General features: G+C 56.6%; 1 protein-coding gene across 2 annotated transcripts; it reads left to right on the top strand.

Moving 5' to 3' along the window:
• Positions 1 to 898: 898 nt before the first annotated feature.
• Positions 899 to 15,467, top strand: TP53INP2 (tumor protein p53 inducible nuclear protein 2). 2 transcript variants are annotated; one of them, XM_027888478.1, is made up of 4 exons: positions 899 to 994; positions 9,937 to 10,269; positions 13,585 to 13,714; positions 15,213 to 15,467. In XM_027888478.1, the coding sequence occupies exons 2-4, from the start codon at positions 10,146 to 10,148 to the stop codon at positions 15,463 to 15,465; spliced, it is 507 nt and encodes a 168-aa protein (XP_027744279.1). In that variant the 5' UTR covers positions 899 to 994; positions 9,937 to 10,145; the 3' UTR covers positions 15,466 to 15,467. The 2 variants fall into 2 exon arrangements, with proteins under 2 accessions (XP_027744279.1, XP_027744278.1); XM_027888477.1 differs by having other exon boundaries at positions 13,411 to 13,714.
• The last annotated feature ends 4,801 nt before the right edge of the window (positions 15,468 to 20,268 follow it).

The following is a 20,268-nucleotide window of genomic DNA, read 5'->3' as shown; positions in this document are numbered from 1 at the left end:
CACAGAGTCAACCCAAACCCTTGGTCCCTGTGCTGAGGACAAAGGCAAACCTGGTGCTGCTGAGCATCCTGGGGGGCTGTGACACCCCTGGGATGTTCCTGGTCTGCAGGTCCTCCCAGCCCCCTGCTCTTCTCGCAGGTGGGGTAATGACCGTGTGCCCCATCCAGGGGGTTCAGCCCCTCACTCACCCCCAGCCCCCTCATTCGTGTCCCACCAAAGTTTCTCTCTAGATGAGGCCCCCTCAGCGCAGCAGGAGAAGGGAGCGGGTGTCCGGGAAGCCTCGAGACTCCGTCCCTTCCCTTCGGCAGGGCCAGAGCATTCCCCGCACCCTTCCTGTCCCCCCCACGCGCGTCCTCGGGGCACTGCGGGCGGGGCTGGGCGCTATCGGGGCTCTTATGGCTTCAGCTCTTATTTTCCTTCCATCTCTTCCCTGCCCCCGCTCCCGGAGCCCCCCTCTCCTCCAGCGGCCCCGGGAGTCCCAGCCCTTCCCCTCTCCCCCCGCACGCCGGGGGTCCCCAGCCCCTCGCCGCCCCCTTCCCGCGGGCTGTGCCGCACGCTGAGCCCCGTGTCCCCCTCCCTCCGTGTCCCGCTCCCCCCGTGTCCCCCCGTGTCCCCCTCGTGTCCCCCCGCGTCCCGCTCCCCCCCCGTCCCCCCGTCCCCCCCCGGGCCGGACCCGGCCGGCCCCGCCCTCCGGCGGGCCCCCCCCATTGGGTGCGGGTGAGGGGGGCGGGTCCGCTTTGTGACGTCACGGTCAGCTGTGGGAAGGTCCCGATTTGTGCGGGGGAGCGGCGGGCGCTCGGCACAACCGGGGGATCTGCTCGGCACAACCGGGGGGGCCGCTCCGCACCGACCGACACCGACAAAGGCACCGGCACCACCGGCACCGAACAGCACCGAACAGCACCGAACAGCACCGCCCCTGCCACCGCCCCCGCCCCCGCCCGGCACCGGCTCTACCTCAGCGCCTCCCGCCGCCCCGACACCGCCGCCACCGGTGAGTCCCGCGGGACGGGGCCGGGCCGCGGGGTGGGGGCTCAGCGGGCTCTGCCGCCCGTGCGGGCAGGGGGGTCCTGGGGGGGGGGTGTCCCCGGGACCCCCCGGCGCGTCCCCCCCCGCCTGTTGTTTGTTTCTTCATCACCGGATTAAGACTCGCGGCCGTTCCGCGCTCCCATTGGCTGCGCTGCGGTGACGTCGCCTCATTTGCATATGACATTGAGACGTCATAACTGTCCCCCCCCTGTCCCGCCGTGACCCCGCCGGGCCCGGGGGGGACAAGGGGGCACGTGGGAGGTGCCCACGGTGGCCACGCGTGGGTGGCCTCCCGTGTCCTTCCCATGCCAGTCGTAGCTGTGGCTTTTTCCCGGCAGGAAACGTGGATGTGTCCCCTCCGGGTTGTTTAAAGGATGTTTGGTTTTTTGGAAAAGGAATGCGAATGTATAATTATAAATATAATATAAATATATGTAAACATATAAAATATACGGAATGGTTTTGGGTTGGGAAGGACCTTAAGGATCATCATGTTCTAACCCCCTACCAAGGGCAGGGACACCTTCCTATACTATATAGTATATATTATTTACTATGTAAAATATAGTGTATATAACTTACTATATAATATAAATACGTGTGAAGAATGTAAATATATGCAAATCTATAATACAGAAATGTATTTTGTATTTAACTCATTCCCAGCAAATCCTTGGTGCTCTGGAATCCCTCAATCTTTAGCTCTTGATTTCCTTCATAAATCCCATGGGTTTTAATGATGTTTGGACGTTTGCTTTCATATTTTTATTGAGTTTAATTGTGATGCCTGGGAAGGGGCCAAGCATGGCAGGGGGAGGGTGCTGGCAGTGCCACACTGACATCTGTGCTGTGGGGCAGCTCCACCACATACCAGGATGCTGAGCCCAGGAGTCCATCAGGTACCACATCCGTCTGTTATCGCTGCCCTAAGAGCACCTGCTTTGGGACAGCTCAAAAATGGCATAAATCCTAAAAGGGCAGCTTCTGGGTTTAACGCCTCTCAGCTCAGCTGAGCCTAGCAGGCTCTGGGAACTACTCCTGCTTCCATCCAAGGGGCTCACTGTGTTAAAACTTGGACTCTGTGGAGAGTAACTGTAGAAATGTGTTAAAAAGTACATGATTGCTTTTTTAATTCTTTCATACATATGTCTTGAGTAGAGTGGAGCTACAGCCCTTCCCAGAGTGCCTGAGCAAAGGCACTGGCACCCTGGGATCCCAAAATATTGGTTTTAAGTGTTTTTTTGGGCCCAGCAACCTGCAGTGCTGAAGCTGCACCAGCGAGGGCTGAGCTGTGCAGGTGCCAAGCGCTGTCACTCATTTGGCCCAGGTTTTGCTGCGATAGGAAACCATCCCAGAAACCCTCCCAGAAGCAGGTGCTGGGCTCTGGGACAGGATTGTGCTGGACTTTCTTTCCCACCGGGCTTAGTCTACAAAGTGCCAAGAACTTTTTTTTTTGCTCTAAAATAAATCTTTCCTCTCCTTTTATTTTTCCTCCTCCCTCCAAAAAAACTCTGAACAAACACACAATGAAAAAAGACAAAAGCTGTCTGCTGTAGCTCACTGTCACTGTTAGGAACCTATTGCATCAAACTGGTGCTTATCTGGCTGAACACAGAGGGAAAAACATAATGGAAGTTTTTCCCCTGGATAATAAACCGATAGCACCCGGTCGTAGCACGGCTGGAAAAACCTGCAATGTGAAGTTGTGTCTAAGAGGGTTTTAGTGCTGACTGCACAGTGAGCCCTGCTCTGCAAGAAGGGTCCCAAGTGGGCTTGGGGGTAATGGTGGGGAGCTCGGTGCTCCTGGGGTGTCAGAGTTCAATGTGCCAGGTAGTTCTGCCTCTGTGATTTACGAGGGTGTAACGTTGGGCTGCTCCCCTCCCGGTGCTCCCCAGGATGCTTCACCTCATGCATCCCAGAGAGGAAACTTCTGAAGTTTCATAGGACAGCTCATAGCAAATCTAAAATTTCTTGGTTGCTCAGATCCTGCTGAACACTGACAGATTTTCCAGGACTGTGTGTGATGACATCAAACAGCACAAGGTCACTTTTGTCCTTGGGGTAAGCACCTTCCTGCAGCAATGACACTCGAGCTGATGCAAATGGGGACACCAGCTCCACGAAAACATATCCTGCCAGTTGTGCAGGGTCCCCCTCCTTCAAGTGTGATCTGGAGGAGCAGTGGGGAGTTCAGTCCCCACTGAGCTCCTGAACTGGCTTAGGAAAGCCCTTTCAGGTGCTGGCTTGGTCTGCCATTATTAAGAAGAGTCTCATGATTAAGAGGGTTTTTTTTTATTTTTTTTTTTAACTGCTCTCTGCTTTTTCACCTCTCCACTCCCCTGATCTGCTGTAAAAGAGGCTCTAGCTGTGAATCAGCCTCTGGTTTGTCCATGCTGGCAGCAGCCTTGGGGTGCAGCTCTGTCCCTGTGCCCAGGGCTCCCCCTGGGTGAACCTCCTCAATGAGGCTGCTGGCAAAGCAAGGGAATGAGTTGGAGCTGTAGCACAACTGTTGTGGGACCATTGTCCCACAACTAATCCAGCCCTGCCAAACTGCCCTTGTCTGTTCTGGTCCCTCCCTTACTAGGGATGGATAGAGGACAGTACAGGGATGATGGGCCAGTCATTTTTGGGGGGCGATGAGCAGAGCCCCTCTAAGCTGCCCAGCTGCTGGACCCCCTTCTTTGTTCTGCATTTCTGTGCCAGGTTAGGACTTTGATACATCCAACACAGAGAGCCTGTGAAACGCTTGTCTAATTTAGGTAAAATGAGTTGAAAATCCCATTTCCCAAGTGGGTTGGAGGAAGGCACCTGATTTATACCTCTGCCGCCTGCCGGGATGACTGCGTGGGGTATTCTTAGCTGTGCCGAGGAAGGGCCGCTCCTGCCGCCTGGCAGCAGCATCCCTCCCGCCAACAAGTATTTATGGAAAGTTTCAGGGAGCCTGTTGCCATTTCCAAGGGGAGTTGCTGTTGTTCTTGCAGACCGTGACTTTTAAGAGCTGCCAGTGCTGCGACGCTGCAGCTCCCACCCTGGCGAGCTCCCGGCGCATCCCGGGGCTTTGCTGCCGCTCCTGTTGCCTATTCTTAGCTCCTGGGGTTATTTGCAGCAGCGGTGACTCAGAAAACTAATTATTGTGTTGAGGTTTCTGAAGGGGGAAAAATAACTTGATGCATTGTGGTTTCCTTACTCCTACTTTAACTTTTAATGTTTAATACCCTCTGGCTCGTTGTAAAAGCTGTTGGACTTTGTGGAAGGATTCTGATAAACATTCATTTAGAAACTCATCTGTCCCTGAGGGAATGTCACCTGTGGGCTGTCCCCTCATGCTGGCAGTGGCTGGGCTGGAGTTTTGTGGAAGCCTGAGAAGGATGGAAGCTGTCCTGTGGTGGTGGCTGTGGCTCTGGCAGGGGACAGGAGGTGGGTGTGTGGTTTCTGGAGCAGCTCAGCCCCAAGGATGTGGTGCATAGGCAGTCCCCCTTGTGTCCCAAGGAGGACACACCTTCTCCAGGCATAGAAGACACCTCCTGGTCCAAACTGCTTCTGTGGGCACCACCTGTGCCTGGTGACAACAGTGACTTAAATCCCCTGGCAGGGACACATCTGGGTCCCTCCTGCCCTGCAGTTCCTGTGAGGCTGCCAGCCCCAGTTCCCCTGGTGTAAACGGGGCAAACATTTCCCACAGGGAAAGCAGAGGCTTTCCAAATACCTGGAGAAACTTCAGAGCTTGATCTGATGATGGCTGTGGGCTGTCCCAGGCAGAGAAGTGCCTGGTGGAACCTGCTGAGACTGAGGTGGCATATGGCCATCTCATTGTCTGGGTAGCAGCTGGTCAAGAAGTCTTTTACCTTGTGAAGGGCTGAAGAGGTCACCCCCAGCGCTCCATGATGAGCTGGTGGAGGAGCTGATGTTCTTGGTGGCTTGCAGAGAGGATCTGGAGCAGCTGAAGGATGATGTACTGATCACATTGACCAGAAGCTGCTCCCCTCTCGGGTGGCTGGGAGATCTCAGACTCACAGAATAGTTTCAGTTGGAAGGGACCTTAAAGACCATCCTGTTCCAATCCCCCTGCCATGGGCAAGGACACCTTCCACCAGCCCAGGTTGCTCCAAGCCCTGTCCAACCTGGCCTTGGACACTTCCAGGGATCCAGGGGCAGCCACAGCTTCTCTGGGCAACCTGTGCCAGGGCCTGCCCACCCTCACAGGGAACAATTCCTTCCCAGTATCCCATCTAACCCTGCCCTCTGGCAGTGGGAAGCCATTCCCCCTTGCCCTGTCCCTCCAGGCCCTTTTCTCAAGTCCCTCTCCAGCCCTCTTGGAGCCCCTTTAGGCACTGGAAGGGGCTCTCAGGTCTCCCTGAGAGAGAGGAGGAGCCTTTTCTTCTCCAGGTGAACATGCCCAGCTCTCTCAGCCTGTCTCCAGAGCAAAGGGGCTCCAGCCCTCATAGCATCTCCCTGGACTCTCCAGCAGCTCCTTGTCGTTCCTGTGCTGGGCCCCCAGAGCTGGAGGCAGCTCTGCAGGTGGGGTCTCACCTGAGCAGAGCAGAGGGGCAGAATCCCACCCTCACCTGCTGCCCACAGTGTGGGATGAGCCCAGGACATGACTGGTTTCTGGGTGCCAGCACATATGGCCAAGTCACATCCAATTTGTCACCCACCAGCACCTCTAAGTCCCTTTCCCCAGGGCTGCTCTCAACCCTGGTTGAACAGCATGAGGCTCACATGAGCTCACTCCTCCTGCCTGCCCAGGTCCCTCTGGATGTCTCATCCCTTCCCTCTGCTCAGTCAACTGCACCACACAGTTTGGTGTCATCCACAAACTTGCTGAGAGTTTTGGAGAGCAGAACCTCATCCTGCCTCTCCAACCCAAGTTTTTCAGAGCAGACAGGATAAAGTGAGGGGGAGGATTAACTCTGATTTTGGCCCTTGCCTGCCAGGATCTCACTCTTGCCTTCACCCTGCAGGTTTGATCTTGAAGGCTTTGCCAGGAACCCTCCACAGCTCCCTGGGCACCACCGTGGGGCTGACCCTGCCACTGTACCCACCCATGCTCTACGGTACAGCACGGACCCCCTTGCACCAGGGAGGGCTTCAAGGCCACCCCATGCTCCCTGGCTCAGAGAGGGTGACAGCTGGTGGCTTACTTGAATTCTTTGGAGAATGATCCTTTAAAATGATCAAGTTTTGCTCTTGGGGCAGTTTTTAACTCTCTCCTGCTTTCCCCAGAGCTGTCACAGCTGCCCGTGAGCCCCTGTGCTCTGCCTGCCAGCCCCCTGCCCTTTGCCCAACCCTCCGGAGTGCCCTGGGATTCCTCTGGAGCAGGACAGCCCCTGCTGACCCAGGACAGCCCCTGCTGACCCCTTATCACAGCGCTGACTGTGAGTGATGGGTGTGTGGTCCCAGACTCTTTAACTATTGAGAGAAGGAAAATGAAGTTAAATTTGGGAGAGAGGACAGTCGGAAAATAATCGTGTCTGCTGTGTCTTCAGAAAAGGCAAGTTACCTCTGGGTTGGGGTGGGTACCTGGGAAGTTCAGATGCCTTAGCTCCTGACTGACCCATTGCCTGCACCCTGTGATTTTTTGGGGACCAGTCTCTAAGCAGCAAATGCTCTCAGGAGAGGACAGGGGGGAACAGTCTTTCTACTGTCCAGTTAAAGCTGTTGTCATGTTTTAACAAAAAAAAACTAAAAGGTTTTGACTGTGTCATTGGTCATTTGGCTTTGAGCTTGCTGAAGGATGAGCTCCTCGCTGGGGGTTCCCAAAGCCAAGGCCACAGAGCAAAGGAAGCACTCTGGTGATGCCAAGCCTGGCAGCAGAATCCTTGCCTGGCTCATTCCCTGGCCTGTGGTAGCTGCTTGGGTGTTTTTCTGGGTGACCTTTCCCTGGAAGCCAAACTGGGGCTACTGGCCTCCCCTGTCCCCATGTGCCAGTTCTTGTCCCCAGCCCTGCTGTTGGGTGACATCCACATCTAGGCAGGGGAAAAGACTAGAAATTACATGGGGCAGGCTAAGAACATTTGCAGTGTCCTCCCAGCATGGAACGCTTGGGGTACAGCACAGGGACCCTGCTGTCCCCAGCCTCAGTGTGTCACCCTGAGGACCTGCCTGGTGACACTGGGTCAGCTTTGGCTCAGCAGTTCTGCAGCCTGGGAATGCCCCAGCTCGATAAGCCTGTGGACCCCCTCCTGGCCTTGCACTGGGCCAGGGCCTTGGGGACTGGAGCCCCCCATGGCCTCTTGTACCTGCCCTGTTCCCTCCTGACTGGGCACCTGGGAGGAGAAAACAGCAGGAGGCCCTGAGACATCACCAGCAGGTACCTGGCAGCTGTGGGGTTTCTGACACTATTCGATATTTAATAAACTTCTTAAATAAATAACATTAATATAATATTAAAATCTATTTACTGGATAGCGCTGAGGCAGATGCCAGGTTTCTAGGCAGAGCTGGCATGTGATGAAGCTGTGGCTGTGTGCCACAGCCCTCAGGGCCAACCCTGGTGCCCTTTGGCAGCCTGGCCCAGAGCAGGGTGGATGCACATGGGCATCCCACAGGAGGGACATCCCATGGACATCCCCCAGGAGGGACATCCCATGGACATCCCGCAGGAGGGACATCCCATTGCCCTCCCTGTGGAGCACGTGAGGGAGCCCAATGGGCTGGGTTCTGTTCAGTGCCCAGCTGGGTGTCAGCCCCTCTTCCTGTTGTTTCCCTAACTTGTATTATTATGCTTTAATGATGTGGTAAAGGGGGTGTCTGGATAATTCAGTCGTGAGCACTGGAGGATAACAGAATAGCTGAGGCTTTGCCACAGTCGTGGTGGTGATGAGGGCTGGGAGGTGAGAGCTGTGGCTGCAGTTGGAGAATCAACTCTGTCATGTCTCAGTGCCCAAAACCTCCCTGCTCAGTGTCTTCAGGGGAAGCCAGGGACCCTAAGGACCCTCTAAGAACAGGGAGTCCTCCCTGACCTCTGATTCGTCCTGGTGAGGTGCTCCGTGAGCCTCAGCCAAGCCATCCCAGAGGGACTGGGAAGCTGGGCTGGGCTCCTGAGCACTGGGATCTGGAGCTGGGTACTGTGGTAGCCCATGGTCTGCCCTGTGCCTCTGAGGCAACTAAGTCACCTGAGGCTTGCAACCTGCTCAAGGGGTCAGGTAGTGCCATACTGCTGCCCTGGCCATGCCAGGGGGGGAGAGCTGTGTGTTTCAGGGCTGCTCCATCACTTCCTTCTGCACCCAGGCGTGGCACAGATCAGAGCCCATCATGCCCAGGGGATCCATTCAGGGGTAAGGCCCCCTTGATTTCTCATTTTCTGCCTTGTGGAGCAGATGTTGTACCTCCTGAGGCACCTAAGAGACAGCAAAAGGCACAGCCATCACACAGGGATGAATGATGCCTGAGCCCCAGAACTGCAGAGAGTGCCCAGGCCAGCCACCTTCCGAGGATGGCTGGAGAAGCCACTCTATTGGGAGGCAGGTCTGAGCTAGAACTTGAGCTGCTGGAGGACTGGGATGTATATGGACAGTATGGACATATAAGGGTGCCTCCCTGCACCCTTCCTTTTCCACACTGCCTAGAGCAGGTGAGCCTCACCAGGGTGGAGGAACACTCAGAGGCTCCATGGCCCCTTGGGCAACAAAGCTATGAACTGGGGATTTACCCTCTAAATGCACCCACGTCAGTGTGCCAAGCATGGCAGCATCCCACTCTCTCCTCTCCCTTCTTGGAGTTCCTGATGGCATTTTAATGCCCTTTAATATCTCTGGACCAAAAGGCATTTTGTCCACACAAATAACACTGCACCTTGTGGCTGCTGTGCCTTGCCAGAACCTTGGCAGTCATTACTGAAATGAGTGAGTGCTGACCTCTGCCCACACCAGGGAGATGTGCTTCCCCAGGGGTAAAACAACAGTGAGCATAGATGGGGCAGAGACTCACCAAGGGCTGGGGTGACAGGCAGGACGTGAGCCAACAGTGTGTGCTGGCAGCCCAGAGAGTCAGCAGCATCCTGGGCCCATCCCACAGCGTGGGCAACAGGTCAGTGGGGGATTCTGCCCCTCCGCCTCCACTCGGGGGAGACCCCACCTGCAGAGCTGCCTCCAGCTCCGGGGCGCAAGAAGGATTTGGGGCTGTTGGAGCAAGATTGGAAGAGGCCATGGAGGTGCTGCGGGGGCTGAGAGAGCTGGGAGTGTTCACTCGGAGAAGAGAAGGATCCAGGGAGACCTTAGAGCCCTTTCCAGCGCCTGAAGGGGTTCCAGGAGAGCTGGAGGAGGACTTTGGACAAGGGGGAAGGCTTCTTACTGACAGGGGGCAGGGTTAAGTGGGATATTGGGAAGAAATTGTTATCTGTGAGGGTGGGGAGGCCCTGGCATGGGTTGCCCAGAGAAGCTGTGGCTGCCCCATCCCTGGAAGTGTTCGAGGTCAGGTTGGACAGGGCTTGGAGCAACCTGGGATAGTGGAAGGTGTCCCTGCCCATGACAAAGGGGTTAGAACAGGATGGTTTTTAAGGTCCCTTCCAATCCAAGCCATTCTGTGATTCTGTGATAACTGTCCTCGCCCTACCCACTGTGAGGGGCTCAGCACATTCACCTGACTTTGGGACAGTGCTTGGCTCTGTCCCTGCCAGCTCTGGTGGAGGGGTCCCCAGGGACACCCCGCCTGTGAGGAAGGGGACACGATATGGGGCTCGATGCAGGTGGAGGCTCCAAAGCACAGGCACCCAGCCCATCACTGCTGCTTTCAGACACCGTGCCTGATGCCCTTGGAGGTGCCACCATCTGGGACAGCCCATGGCACAGATCAGTGCCAGAGCCACCTTTTTGCTGTTCCCTTAGGCTCATTCAAGCCCCCGGGATACAGGAGGGCCACGTGTCCAGCCAGTCCTAATGCATTATTCCTTTCTGTCTCCTTTTACAGGCCTTTGCACTGAAGCCAAGTGAAGAATCTCACAATTGCACTACACACCACTTAACTTTGATTCCTCTGGCAGCAGAGCGACTCTGCCATCAAGAAGACCTCGAGGGCTGTTTTCCCCTCCCTGCACATCACTCCCATCTCCGTGCCTGGAAGCTGGTGCCCAGCAGTAGCTCTAACTCACTGTCCATCCCACTGAACCACTCCCAACCATGTTTCAGCGTCTCACCAGCCTCTTCTTCAGTGACAGCAGCACACCAGAGGGCCTAGAGGAGCCCAGACCCTTTGTTGAGGAGGAGGAGGAGGAGGATGGCTGGCTCGTAATTGATCTTGCAGGTGAGGAAAGCAGCAGGACTGGCTTCCCACAGCCTCTGCTGAACCTTGTCTTTCCAGAGCAGGGCAAACCCCTTGAGATGTCAGCAGATGAGCTCACACCACATGGGATCAGCTCTGCCCTTCATCCTTTCTCCCCTGGTCCCTTTGCCCTGCCCATGGTGCCCAGCCCTGTGGTCACCACAGCAGCCCCTGACCTTCTCCTCCTTTTTCTCCTTCATCTCCCACTGATGGTTCCTGACTTTCCATCAGTGTGGGAGCGGTGTCAGCATCCCTGGCTGGGGCTGCCACTGCCCAGGGTCTTCCAGGTTGGGACCCTGGCAGGGCACCAACCACGGAGATTATCCAGAGATTTTAGATGTGATCCTGGTGCCAGGGCTCGGTGGGGTGGAGAACCCAGCCCTTGCAGGCTCTGCCCCGCTGGCTGTGCCCTGGCCAGCACTTTTCCAGGAGGAGCCAGGCTCAGCTGCTCCGTGCTTTGCCCTTGCTGAAAGCAAACCAGGAGCTGGTGGGACACCAGAGTTGTCCCCATGAGAGGATAGGTGGTAGGGCTGTCCCAGCTGGGGATGTGCCATCAGTGATCTGGTCACGTTTGGGTCATTTGAAGGGAGCAAATCTCAGCTCCAAAGGGGTTGTATTCTCAAATCATTCCCGGTGCCCATGCCAAGCACAAGGGATGTTTGGCACCAGGTCCCTGTACCTAGAGAGCCCACAGGGCTCCCCCTTCCCAGGGATGGTGACAGCCATCCAGAGCCCTGTTTGACACCACCCAGACAGATTGAATTCCCCCTGTGTGGAGCTTCTCTAGCTCCATGGAGATCTTGGAGTTTCTGTTGGGGCATTGATGACTCAGCCAATTACAGTGATATTTTTATGACCTTTTCCTTGCAAATCCAGCAGTGACCCCTCTGGTCACAGACAAACCCGCCTGCCTGTGCAGGAGCTCCTGGTGACCGTGCTCTGTCAGCTGTGGTGCCCCAGCCTAGGGGACCAGATGTATCCTGCAGGTTTAGGAGGAGGGTTTTCTCCTCCCTCCCTCGTGCAGGCAGCAGGTCTCTGAGCAGATGTTCCCTGCCTGTCCCCACCATGCTTGTTTTTGTGATGGGAGTTGTTCATTGGAGTTCTCCCCCATATCTCCTGGAGAGGGGACCAGAGCAGGAACAAGCCTGGGATGAGGGACAGAGATCCCTGTTCCTCATGGGAGGGAGCACTACGGAGAGCTGGTGGAAGTGATGGGTGGTGTGGGCACAGGCAGATGTGGAGGGTTCCCTGTCCTCTGGGATCTCAGGTGACTGTCCAGAGTGGGTCACAGCAGTGACATGGGAGGGGGCTGGTTGCAAGGATGTCCCTGGAGCAGCGAGTGTGCAGCTGCCAGGAGCCTGGGCCAGCTGGCAGCAGCTGCAGCCTAAGGCGTGCCAGAAGGAGCCAGGAGTTTCCCCAGCCAGAGAAGCACTGGCCTGTGCCCTGATCCCTGGATCTGAGACTGCAGCTGGCTCAGAGGGGACCAAGGGTTGGCTGTGGTACGAAACACTCCCATTTTTTTCCCAGTGATGTGGCTGGGCTCGCGGTGTAGTGCTGGGTTCCAGCAGTGTCTGCTTGCGACGATCCCACTGCTAATTCCATTGCCGTCTGTTCCCACAGCAGTCCCTGAGCAGTGAGGGACCAGGTTCTTCCAGCCCTGTTTCTGAGGCTGGAGTTATGTGAAGCACCTCAAAAGCAAAATGTGGAGTCTCTAGCCCCATCCTTCCCTTTGGAGCTGTGGTGGCCAGCAGCAGCTTCCAGCCTGGCTCCCTCCCAGCAGTTTAGGGAGCCTCCAGATTTGGTCCCTCTCAGCCTGGTCGTTACCCCAAAATGCACCCACATTACACAGATCTTCCAGGAGTATTTCCAATGCTCCTCTCAGCCCCTTGCCCAGCCTGGCTCTGCTCAGCACCCAGGGAGGGAGCCAAGAGCATTTCCCAGGTTATGGCTGGGAATTTATCCCCAGGGATTTGAGGATCCCAAAAAGCTGCTTGAGACATTAAAACCCAGGCTGGCAAAGGGTGGGAACAGGGAGTCCTGGACAGGCTGCAGTGAGCCCCCTGCTCCCTGTGCCCACAGACCCCTGTTGAGGGAGTCTGGGGGGAGGGGGGGACGCTCCAGGCAGGCTTGATGGCTGTGTCCAGGCAGGCAAATAATCTACTAAACTAAGGGAGGAGCTGGAGATGGACGGAGCTGGGAATACCATGCTCATGCTCATGCACTGCATTTCTCCACGCAAGAACACATTCACCTGTGATTCCTCCTGCTACCTCACCCAAGCACAGGGTCACATGCATCCATATAGATGTTGCACTGCCTCCCCCCTCACTGACACGGGTTCCCTCGAATTCCCCTGATGAATCTGGGAATGGGTGTGGGCATTTGATGAGCCTAACATTAGGTGCAGGCTCCCCTCTCATTACATCACCAGTAATTCCAAGCACAACCAGCCCAGAAAAGCACCAGCCCAAGTGCTTTTGCCAGGTAGAGATGAGGAAGGGAAAGCATTAAAGGCTGGGGCATTGGAGGGGTGTTAGCTCCCGTATCAGCCACCCAAAATTCGGCCTCTAAGGGACTGAAGTTGAAGGCACAGCGAAAACCTTTGCTGAAGAATTTATTGCCGTGATTTCTTCCAGAGAAAAGGTGTGGACTGTTTTTCCCCTGTGTGTGTGCTTGGTTTCCATGTTTGCAAAGTGCTGGGTGGTGTTTGTGGGCACAGGCATGCCGGCGTTCCTCTGGAGCGGCACGGCTCGGCTCGGCTCGGCTCGGGTGCCGTCAGAAAAGGCAAAAGCAGCGTTTCTTGCCGGCTGAACTTCCTTCCTTTCGAGAAGGAAAAACCATTGCTGCAGTAAACCCTGCTGGTTCCCACACTTCTTGGTTCGGCTTGCCTAACCAGGCCCCTTTCCGTGCTGGAGCCGGGTCCCTCAGCAGCGGTGGGTGCCGGTTGGGGCGGGGGCGCCGCCGGCGCGTCCCTGCCCGCGGGGCCGGGCCCGTCTCTGGCGGTGGCGGTGGGGTGTGTCTTGCACTAACGATGCCCCTTTCTCTCCCCCTCCCCTCCCCACTGTACATGGTATGCGTGTGTGTCCCCGCTCGCCCCGCATGGCTCTGCACCCCCGCCCCCAGGCAGCCGTGCCCGCCCCGGCCCAGCCCGGCGAGCGGGTGCGGGCGGTACCGGGCGCTCGGCGCGGCCCCGCCCGACGCCCCCCGGTCCGCCACCGGCCGCTTCCCCGGCTCCGGCCGGTCCCTGCTTGATGGACGAGAGTTGGTTTGTCACCCCTCCCCCCTGTTTTACTGCAGAAGAGCCCGGCCCTGACGGTGTGGGGAGCAGCCCCATGGAGGACCTGCTCATCGAGCACCCCAGCATGTCCGTCTATGTCACCAGCACCCTCGAGGTGGATGGGGAGGGCCCCGAGGACGATGCTGCCGGGTGAGTGCACTTTCAGGGTGTTTGTGGGGGGCTGGCAGCCTCAGCACCTACTGAGGGACCGGGGTGGACGGTCAACCTGGCATCCCAAATCCCCTCGTACACCCGAGAGTGTGTCCCGTGGACAGAGTGGAGCAGCGGGGGACATCAGTGTCCCCATGCCCCATGTCAAGGGAGTACTCTGCACATCTGACCAGATGTCATGCAAGGCTAGCAGCCCCTGTGTCCCAAAATCGTCTGCTGAGGAGGCCTCAGCAACATGTTTGGATGGCCATGGGTGCAGGACCCATGGCTTGGCACTGGGTTGTGGCAGGAGAGGGGTGTGACCCTCTCCCCTGCCCCAGGCAGGGTCTCCTGGTGTGGCTGATGCCACCTGTGCTTGATGCCACCCGTGCTAATACCGCCTGTCACCACATCACCCATCTGGGGGGTTTGCCAGGCTGGGCTTACATTGTGGTTTTCCGTAGGTATGGCCCAAGCAAAGCAAACCCAATACAACAGGGTGGTCTTTGGGCACAGTGGACCCCTGAAGACCCCCGGGCTCCCCCAGGCAGGAATGTGCTGAAGCCCCCTGATCCCCCTTCTGGCCCCCATGCTGGCCCAGCATAGGGTTATCCCACAGCTGTGTGGGAGTGGGACATCACCAGCTTCTTGCCCCAAACTACAGCTTAGCACAGGAGGAAAATAAACAGAAATGCCCCAAATGGCCCTGCTGCCCTCTGCTCCCCAAGGCCTGGGTGCTGGAGCCCTCCCCACGCATTCCTGGGACCATGGCCTGGAGCTCTGTCCTTCCTCCAGGGCTGCCTCCACTGTGCAGGAAAACCTGAACCATGTGCCCTGCCACTGCTGGCCAAGCCCTGGCTCCCACCGTGCCAGGGGGTCCCTGCTGCCCCCCAGTCCCAGCCCTCCAGCATCTCCCCCAGAACCCCCTCACTGGAACAGGGGAAGAGTAAGAATTTGGGGTAAACTTCACCCTGGGCTAGGGGATACCATTCCTGTCAGGGGACACTGGTCCTGGCTAGGGGACATCATTCATAGTTAGGGGATGCTGTTTCTGGCTAGGAAACACCATTCCTGATTAGGGGGCACTGCTCCTGGCTTGGTGACACCATTCCTCCAGGACTTCTCTCTCCAAAGTCTCCCTGAGGGCCACAGCTTGATCTCCAGACCTTTAGGGGCTCCTCAGTGCTGGAGGGGGCAGAGAATGGCCAAAGAGGACTTGAGACTAACCAGGGGACAAAAGAGGTCACAGTGGAATGGAGGCAGACCAGGCTCAAGGGACACAGCCATGGTAGGGGGCTGTGGGAACGCCCTGTTCCTGGTGGTGTCTGGATTTGTCCAGGTGTCCCAGAGCCTGCCTGTGCTGGAGCATCCCTGCCCTCAGGAGGCTGTTGGGGCAGGAGGTGCCTGGCCAGGGCACAGCGTGTGGGGAGGGGGTTGGTGCTCTCGTCGGGGAGGGTAAGGGCAATGCCGGCCCCGCTGACAGCCCCTCTCTCTGCAGGGAGGTGCCGGAGCCGCGGCTGGAGCGGCACGTGGCGCACCACGGCCGGTCCCTGGCGGTCAAGGCGGCCATCCTGGACAAGGTGGGGCAGGCACAGCGGGTGCAGCGGGCCAAGCAGCTGGCGGAGCGGCACCGGCTGGGCCAGAAGGCGCTGCAGCGGCAGAACCGCGCCCGGCAGCGCCCGCCACGCCGCGCCAAGCAGCTCCCCGGGGCCTTCGTGCACCAGCCCTGCCAGCGCCACTGCAACTACTGACCTCGCTGCCCCGCCGAGGGGGCCCTCACCCCCTGCCGACACCGCCCCACGGGAGTGCCGGCCCCCACGGACACCGGTGACACCGGCTGCGGTTCCACTCCACGCCCCCCACACCCGCACTCCTGGCCCGCGCTCCTCATCTTCCTTCACGTGCCCTCACTGCTCCCCTCGCCCCTCGCCCTCGATGCCAGCTGGGCCAGCAACCCCTGGAGCTGCTGGCATGGAGGGCTGTGCTGATCCCCCCACCCTCACAGCCTCGCCAGCCTTCACACAGGAAATCGGTATTCCCAGGGAAATCACCTATTCCTGAAATCCATGGCGAAGCCTGTTTGTCCTGACAAGCCGGTGACAACAGTGCCTTTCCTCACAACATCATGACTCCACGTACAGCCAGGCTGGGATGTCACAGAGACACCGAGCAGAAGCAAAAAGAGCAACGAAGCCACAAGATTTGAGATTTTTAGGAAAATCTCGTCAATGACACTAAGGAATGCTTCCTCCCTGCACAACCAGCAAATACTCCTCTCCCTCCCTGATAGAAATAGTTACCTTTTTATCACGATAAGACAAACCCCCACTGCTGGTCCTGAAGGGGCTTGTGGTGGGAAGCACTGGTGGAACCTTTGTGGCCGGGTCAGCCAGGTGGCTCCTGACGCCTCACGGTGTTTTTTTAAATCAACCTTCAAAGCAATCTCAGGAATCAAATCACCGTCCCAGCGCCGTGCAGGGGCCCTTGGCCACTGTGCCGGGAGGGGTGGCCAGCCCAGGGCAGTGGTGGCATCACTGTGGCTGGTGGTCCCACCCGAGCGAGCCCCTTCCTCCTGGAGCCACTTGCCCGCCCCGGCCACACCTGTATCCCTACAGATACGCCTGTATATGTGTGTGTATATATTTCCCTCTATACCTTCATGCTTGGAAGAGGCACTGTTAAGCCAAGGAGCATCGGCTGCCTGGTGTCAGTCCCTGGGAGGGGAGTGGAGGCAGTGATCTGCACAGCTTCCCTGAGGTGGCAAAGCATGTCGATGGTGGTGGTGAAGAGATGCTGAAGAAGAGGCCGTAGGGAAGAGGCTGAAGTAAGGACAAAGATGGATCTGGGAGTGGCTGCAAAGGGTCAGGATGGGGCAAATCCAAGCGAGAGGATTGCTTTAACAGGAGCTGTAATGGGTGCATCTTCTTTCCCCACCCTACTAAAATGTGCATCCTTTCCCATGAAGGGCCAAATCCCATTGTAGAAAATGTTGATCTTTAATGCAGATCCCTCCCCGTGATGGACTTATTCCGCCTTTGGAGGAACATGGTCTAGACTTTTCACTGGCTCCAGCACCAGCTGAGATGGCTCCAAACCCAGCAGAAATTTGCTGATCATCCCTAGCTCCCTCCCTTTAGGGACAGGTTTTGCACCCTGTGCCCTTGGAAAATGTCCTGCTTGTGGCCAGCTCACAGCCTGAATCCTACCCTCTGAAAAAAGAAATACCCTTACAACCCCCCCAAAATTCTGATTTCACAGGAGTTTCTTCCATTCACTGTGTTACATCCCTTAATATTAGCCGAGGACCTCGGCTGATGGTGCTGTGGTGAGCCCATCCTCAGACAGCTGGTAGTTATTAATTCTTTCAAAGAGATTAAAAACAAACAGGTCCAGGCTCTGGGCTGGGGAGCCTGGCCCGCAGGAGCAGCTGCTGCTGCTCACCTGCAGCGTTTCTCCTCCACTCTGATGTCATCATGTTCCCAAAAGTGCAGACCTGGGAACTCGGTGTTCCCCCCCTTCCCTCGGCATTGCCCCACACTCCTCGGGCCTCGCCGCAACCTCCATCCCTCGCTGAGCCCGAGCCCACACCGGAGATTGCCCTGTCCCACCTCTGGTGTCTCCTTGGTGAAGACACTGACTCAAGGGGAACCTTTACCTCCTCTGGCTTCCTGAGCTTCACACTAAATGCCTTTTCTCCCCCCTGAAGTGATGCCTGGTGTGAACCAGGAGCATGGCACGTGCAGGGACTCTGGCACAGGTGCTTGTGATGACAAGCAGGGGCTGAGCCCTTCCTGGACGTCCTTCCCCGTCCCACTCTTCCCATGTTGCTGCATGATCCGCTCTGTGGCCACTGGGCAGTACCATTACAGGAACTGTTTTCTCTCCAGCCCAAATACACATCAAGAAGTGAAGAAGCCACACAGCATCCTGCCCCCCAGCCTGTCCTCCCTTGCAGATTCTCCTCCTGAGCATCGAAGTCACACTCCAGAAATCAGAGGCTGGTTGCGACCCCGTTACCCCTCCACAGCTCCCAGAGGAAGGGGCTGGGGAGCAGCAGTGAGCTCAGGGCACATCCTGCCACGTCTCACCTACCAGGCTTTCCTGTGCCCACTGGTCTGCATGGAAATGGTACCCCAGGAGAAATCCCTCATCGAAATCCTCCCTGTGTCCTGCTCATCTGTTGTGACCCAGAACCTCTTGGCCATGTTCCTGGGGGGCTCGGGGCAGCCGTGGCACTGAGACTGACACCCAGCCCCAGCTCCCAGGCACCCATTTCCATCAGGTGATGCTGGTTTTCAGAAGCGAATGCAAACTGTTCTTTTCCTTTCTTCTTTCCATGCCAGTCTGAGGTGTCTTTCCTTGTGCTGTGCCCAGCGAGCACAGGACATGAAGCAGAACTATTATCACACTTTATATCCAGAGGATGTTTATAAAGGATTAATAAATTATTAACAATGTTTTCATGAAGAGGTTAAACCAGAGTCCAAGCAGGCCAGCAGAGTGCATGTAGCACAGCAAACCTCTGCTCCTGTGACCCCCCTCTGTTGTTTGCACACTTGTTGTGTATTAACACCTAACACTCACCTGCCAAGCCCCTGCAAGGTGACTGTCACCCCCCAGTGTGACCCACCCTCCCTGTGCTGTGGCAAAAGGGTGTTCAACCTGTGCTTTGCAGAAGCCCTGCGATGCTCTGCCCCTGCCCAGCAGCAAGCACAGGGCCTGGCCTGATCCCAAACCTCCTGCACATTGTTGCCAGAGCAAGAAAATTCCTTTTCATTGAGGTTATTTATCTCCTCGAATCTTAAAACAAATGAAAGGTGCTTAAAAAGTGAGAACTTTGGTGTGTGCACCTGTGTGCATGTGTAGATACTTCACAGCCTGGTGTGAGTGTTCAGTAGGTTATTTTGGGGTGTGGGGTTGAGTTTTTTAGGGGTTTCTTGGTTGCTTTTTTTTTGCACCCAGTGTTTGTGATGAGTTGTGTGGTGCTCCTGATGGGAAGGTGCTCACAGGGAGCCCCTTGGGCTGGTCCTGCTGGGACAACTGGGATGATTTTGCTTTCTTTTCCTTATTTGTGTAGAGGGAAACTACAGCATGGACTCAGGGACAAACCAATCTGCTGAGGTCTTTAAAAATGTCTTTTTTCCAGGCTTCTCTGCTAGGATGTGTGGTTTGGTTTGGTCTGTGAGGGATGCTGCAGGGATGGGGCCTGTGGCAGAACATGGTGGTGAGAGGCTGCCCAGGCTGTGTCGGAGGAGCTGCAGGGTTTGGTGCTCTGACATTCCAGCATGGAAAAGAAGCTGTGGCCGCTCATGGTGGGACCATTCCTAGGCAGCAGCCCCTCTTTATTTGTTCATGTCCTGAAAACTCACCTTACAGTTGCCAGAATGAGACTTGTCCCTTTTTGGACTTGCCTGTGAACAAACAGGTACAGATTTTCAGCACTGAGCCTCCGAGGATTTGGCAAGTGCAGCAGAGCTGGGTGTTCTGGCCTGACTCCCACGACATCACTGAGATCAGGAGACAGCCAGGATGGGGGAAGCCACTGGAACGATCAGCTGGAGAAATGGTGATGTAGGTGACAGGAGGATTTGAGGGAAGAAATTTTTGTATTTCTTGCACTGAAAGCATAAAAAAAGAAATCCTGGTGGAGAGGCCTGGGCAAATCCCTGTTCAGTAAGTGCCAGCTTTTCTGGACAGCATGGCAGTGCTGGGGTTCAGACAGGGGAGGTGGGTCCAGCCACAGCAGCAGTTTTGCAGCCCCGCTCTGGAGTTGCAGTGAGGAATGGGCCCGGGCAGCTGGGAGGGCAGCGCTGGCAGTGCTGGCTGGAGCCTGTGGAGGCAGCACACCCCTACAGTGGGAAGGATCTTTCCACCACCGTTGAAGGCCCAATGGTATAGGGGTCTTCTCCAAGCAAGACTTGCATCTCAGTTGAGTTGTTTTGGTCCGGCTGCCCTGGTACTCAGCGATGGATGAACCCCGATGTGTGGCCAGGCTCCCCCAGCCAGCAGGATGGGATCGGGGTGGCCCTCCTGCAGGAGTGCCAGCTCTTGGGATGCATCAGGACACCCCCATGCCCCCCACCTTCCCATGGCTGTGCTTCGTGCACCGCTCAAGGCCAGGCTGGAGGCCAAGGCACAGCCACGGCACACGCAGGGCACTCACTGGCAGCCACGACAAAGTCCTCACCTCTGATTTTGGCTGTGGCTTGTGCTGCAAGGCTGGGGGGGCTGCCAAGGGAGTAGTGGCAAAAGTCTTCCTCACCTGTGTGAGTGCTCTGAAATCTGCACTCACAAATGCTCTTTCCAAAAACCTCTGCTGCAAAAGCTTCATCTGGGAGGAAGACAGTTGTTTTCATGGGAGTCGGCGTTTCTTTCTCATCATGGATAACATAAATGCATGGCTCATCCCAAAGACTGCTGTGGGAATTTTCTCTCTTTAGGCATGTTTCTAATCAATACTTTTACATCAAATCAATACCTTTTCCTCTTCCATCCAACCCCACTGGGGAGAAAAATACCCACTTAGATGTCTTATCATACCAGTCAGAACAAAA

This window comes from Empidonax traillii, unplaced genomic scaffold (assembly GCF_003031625.1).
Source record: "Empidonax traillii isolate 1590-97213 ecotype Southwest subspecies unplaced genomic scaffold, ASM303162v1 scaffold239:size738852, whole genome shotgun sequence".
Taxonomy (NCBI): Eukaryota; Metazoa; Chordata; class Aves; order Passeriformes; family Tyrannidae; genus Empidonax; species Empidonax traillii.
The sequence above is the reverse complement of the archived record's forward strand: the minus strand, read 5'-3'. Positions and strand labels throughout refer to the sequence as shown.